The 3939-nt window shown below is 66.3% G+C and overlaps 2 protein-coding genes across 2 annotated transcripts in view; one reads left to right on the forward strand and one right to left on the reverse strand.

Annotated features, from left to right (window-relative positions):
* The window catches only part of FAM118A (family with sequence similarity 118 member A), a 246590-nt gene that overhangs the window by 151078 nt on the left and 91573 nt on the right, over positions 1-3939 (forward strand). The window lies entirely within an intron of this gene.
* KIAA0930 (KIAA0930 ortholog) overlaps positions 229-3939 on the reverse strand; it is an 11587-nt gene continuing 7876 nt past the window's right edge. Inside the window, exons 8-10 of the mRNA XM_077758011.1 lie at positions 2069-2231; positions 758-916; positions 229-328 (exon numbers count right to left, since the gene is read on the reverse strand). Coding sequence (XP_077614137.1) covers positions 288-328; positions 758-916; positions 2069-2231 — 363 coding nt within the window. The 3' untranslated portion in view covers positions 229-287. The remainder of the gene's footprint in view (positions 329-757; positions 917-2068; positions 2232-3939) is intronic.

Below are 3939 nucleotides of genomic sequence, written 5' to 3' on the forward strand. Positions count from 1 at the left end.
AGCCGGTTCTCCGTGGGGAAGCGCTGATGGCCCGACCCGCTAAGCGCCCCCGGCCGGGGTGGAGGGGACTCTCCACCTGCCGGCTGTGTGTCCGCACGTGAACGCCGCGGCCGCAGGTCTGGACGCGCCACGCTGCTCGTCTCCCTCACAGCCCCCTGGCGTCTCTGGTCCCCGCCGGGTGCAGAGAGCTCTCCAGAGAGGGGCTGGGGGGGTGGCGGCGGGGNAGGCACTTGGCAGCGCTCCGGGGCCGCGCAGGCGGGGGGGCTCCGCGCAGGCTCTGCACGCGGCTAGGTCATCAGGATGGGCTTCTGCCGTACCTCCAGGATGTCTAGGGCGGCGGCGGGGGAGACGGGACGTGAGCACCCAGGGCCCCGCTCCCGCGGGGAGGCCGTGCCGAGTACAAGCACGAGTGTCCCCCCCGCGCCCTCCCGGGGCCGCAGCGCCGCGCTCTCCAGCTGGGAAACGGCCTCGGCCCCTGCCCGGCCCCCAGCGCTTCGCCCCACCCACCGGTGACACCCAGGGGCCCGCAGCCGCCCCAGGGGGACAGGAGGGGCTCCAGAGAGCTGCGAGGAGGGGCCGTGCTTTTTCCAGGGGCCTCAGTGGGGCGGCCAGGAGCCCAACACAGACACCTGCTGACGGGCCCCGGGCTGGAAACAAGACGGGGAAGACGGCCCCCGAGCGGGACGCGGACGCGGAGCGGGACTCAGGTCAGCTATAAGAAAGCAGCGCCGTTTTCTACCTCAGGCAGCGTGGTTACCTGTTAGAATCCGATGCAACGGCAAAGTGACGTAGGTCAAGTGTGCATAGAGAAGGAAATTTCCATCCGCTCGGTTCAGCTTCAGCCAGGACCCGACCAGGGACCGCCCAGTGCCAGACAGGGACCGAGACCGCAGGTTGGTGGCATTGTGCAGATCCGCTGGAGGGGAGGAGGCCAAGTCACGGCCCTGGGAGGACCCGGGGAGCACCTCCTCCCGCAGGGGCCCCCTAACGGGCCGGCGTGACCGCTGCTGCAGCCGGGGCCCTTGACCACCAGCCCTTCGGTGCCCCAACCCACCCTAGAGCTGCCAGCCCCCGCCTGCGGCCACCCCTCCAGCACCCCCCCGTCCCTCCAGCCATCCCTGACCCCTCGTCTCCTCCGAGGGCCTGGCTCACCGCCCCACCATGTCCCCTGCTTCCCTGGGGCCCCTCTGTCACCGGAACAGGCATCACGAGTGTGCAGGGCCCAGGCAAGGCTGGGAGGGCCCATCACCGTGACTCAGCCTGAGGCAGGGTGGGGTGCTTACCAGCCCTTCCCTACTGATCTGGAAGGGAGCCGAGGCGGGGAGGGTGCTTGCGCAAACACACACGGGCAGGTCAAGGCCAGGGCCCTCCGTCTCTGGGCCCCGGTGCTCAGAACAAGGACAGCCCCAGCTCCGGCCGGGGGCCTCCCTTTCATCGCTCCAGCGCACGTGCCAGGTGCCCAGCACCCACACCTCGTCTCCGGGAGCCAGCCTGCCTCCTACAGCCCCTTCCCTGCAGGGACCGCTCTGTGCTGCTCAGTATTCACATCTGCTTCCGTCACTCCCCTGCTGAGAGCCTTCTGATGGCTTCCTGCCGCTTAGACGGGGTGCCTCCCGCTCTCAGGGTGCGTGGCTTGCTGGCTGCAGGGCGGGCGCCGCCCGAGGAGACAGTGGGAGGGGCGTGGCTGGGAGGGGCCGGCTGGGGCCCCCACAGACCCCAGGCTGAGACGCCCGGTCACCACAGGTGGGCAGGTGGGCCCTGAGGAGACCCTGATGGTCCCCCCTGTGCAGGAGCACGGCCTGGGGTCACCAGGCGCAGGGACGAACCAGAGAGCGCGTGTCCCACTAGGCGAGGATTTCTTGGACCCTCTGTGTGCAACCGACAGGCCATCAACGTCCGGAAAAGTCTGCAAACGCACTGTGCCTCCTCTTCTCCGCGGAGCGGGAGCCCCTCGGGGCAGGGGCCTGTCTGGCCGTCCCCAGCTGCCCCCCAGCCCTGACGGGCACCTGCTGGCTCTCCAGATGTGAAGGAGGGACGGAGCTGGGAGGAGGCAAACGGCCGCACTCACCCCCACCGCCGTCCTCCCGGAAGAACTCCTCACTGTCGTTGGCCGAGTGAGACTTCTTCATCTCGGCGATCCGGTTCCGGGGCACCTTCCTCTTGAGGGACGGGGAGAAGAAGGCGGGCCGGTTGTTCCGCTCCGGGGTGGGGGGCGTGCTGAAGGAGGTCACCTGGGAACAAAGAGCCAGAGTCCCCGAGCAGCCCAGCGACCCTGCGGGGCCCCGACCCTGCCCGCCGGAGGGGGGCCTTCCTGGGGCTAGGCGGGCACGGAGGGCCGGCCCAGCTCAAGGGAGGCCAGGAGGACCTCGTTGCCGGCTCTGCCCAAGGAGGGGCGAGGGGCCCCGGACAGGCCCCGACACCGGCCAGCACAGACTGGCTGCGGCCGCTGCTCGAGCCCCTGCTCCGGCGCTCGGATCCACGCAAGCTTCCCAAGCGACCCACGAGACGGGAGCCGGTGTTAACCCCATCTGGCAAGTCAGTAAACTAAGGTGGGACAGCGACCTTGACCCGCCCAAGGTCACCCAGCAGGAGGGGGGCAAAACCAGGATTGGACCCAGGTCCTGAGCCTCCTAAGGGCATGCTCTTCACCCCAATTTCTTCTCTTGGCGGATATGCCCCCGCGCCCTTTCAAGGCAGGGCAATGGCGACGTAGCCACCACTTCCGTCCCCTCGCCTCTCGTAACCACGCTATTCAGGCACCCAACGTTCTGGACACCCACGCAGGGCCAGGCAGGCGCAGCACAAGGGACAGACAGGCACACAACACCGGTCCCTGCCCCCAAGGAGCTCACAGTCTGCTGTGGGGCGACACACCCGTAAAGTGACAACGACAGACTGAATGCGGCCGCTGAGACAGAAGAAGGGGAGCACAAGACACAGGGGGGCACAGAGCAAAAGGGGTCGACAGTCTGGCAAGTCAGGAAAGGCTTCCTGGAGGAGACGCCGCTTGACATGGGTGTTGAAGGACGAGTAGGAGTTCGCCAGGTGAAGAAGGGGGGGAAGGGCGTTCCAGGCAGAGGGAACTTGGCCCATCTCCTCCCTCCTCCCCATGCAAACAAGAATCTGAGGAACAAGGTGAGCTGGGACTGAGACTTCAGGAGCCCCAGCAGCCTCCTCGTCACGGCTTCCGACATCCAGCAAAGTCCCGGTGGCCGCTGGGCTGCGGATGGTCCTCCCACAAGCCAGGGAAGGTTTTTAGAAGATAGAAAAAAAGAACAGAACACCAGATACCACAATACACACAGAGTCTGCATTTGTCACGAGCTGGTTACAAATGACCCCTCTGGGAAACGGGGGCAAGCGACAGTAAGCACGGAGGCGGCGGGCGCCCGAGCGGTCCCCGGGGGGTCAGGCCCCGCCACCGGCACCTGCGTGACCCCGGCGAGTCCCTCCCCTCGACCCCGGGGCCTCCCTGAGACTCTGAGCCTCGCACCATCTCCTGCACCCCCAGCTACCACCCCGGGAGGGAGAGGCTGTCACTCCCACTTGATGGATGGGAACAGCAAGGCCCAGGCAGGTCTAGTTACACATCTGTTCGCAAAGACTTTCACATTCACATTGTGCAGGGCTGGGGAGAGGAGTTGGGCTCCTTTTCTCCGCCGCCGGCTCAGAAATATCTGAACAACCTCTACTTCAAGGAGAAGAGAGTCCTCTGCCTGGAAACCTCACTCTTTGTAAAAAAACAAAACAAAACAAAAACAGCATTTATTATTTTTACTCTCCTTCTCAGACACATCCGTTGCAGCAGGAGCAAAACGAGAAAGGACAGGAGACAGACACCTGCTATGTGGCTGCGCGGGCGCGGGCGCGGCGACGGGTTTGCGCTGAAACGCGGAGCCGGCACACGCTTCCTCGGCTCGGGCGCGGCGGCGGCAGGGC

Source organism: Crocuta crocuta, unplaced genomic scaffold (genome assembly GCF_008692635.1).
Source record: "Crocuta crocuta isolate KB4526 unplaced genomic scaffold, BGI_CrCroc_1.0 scaffold143, whole genome shotgun sequence".
NCBI lineage: Eukaryota > Metazoa > Chordata > Mammalia > Carnivora > Hyaenidae > Crocuta > Crocuta crocuta.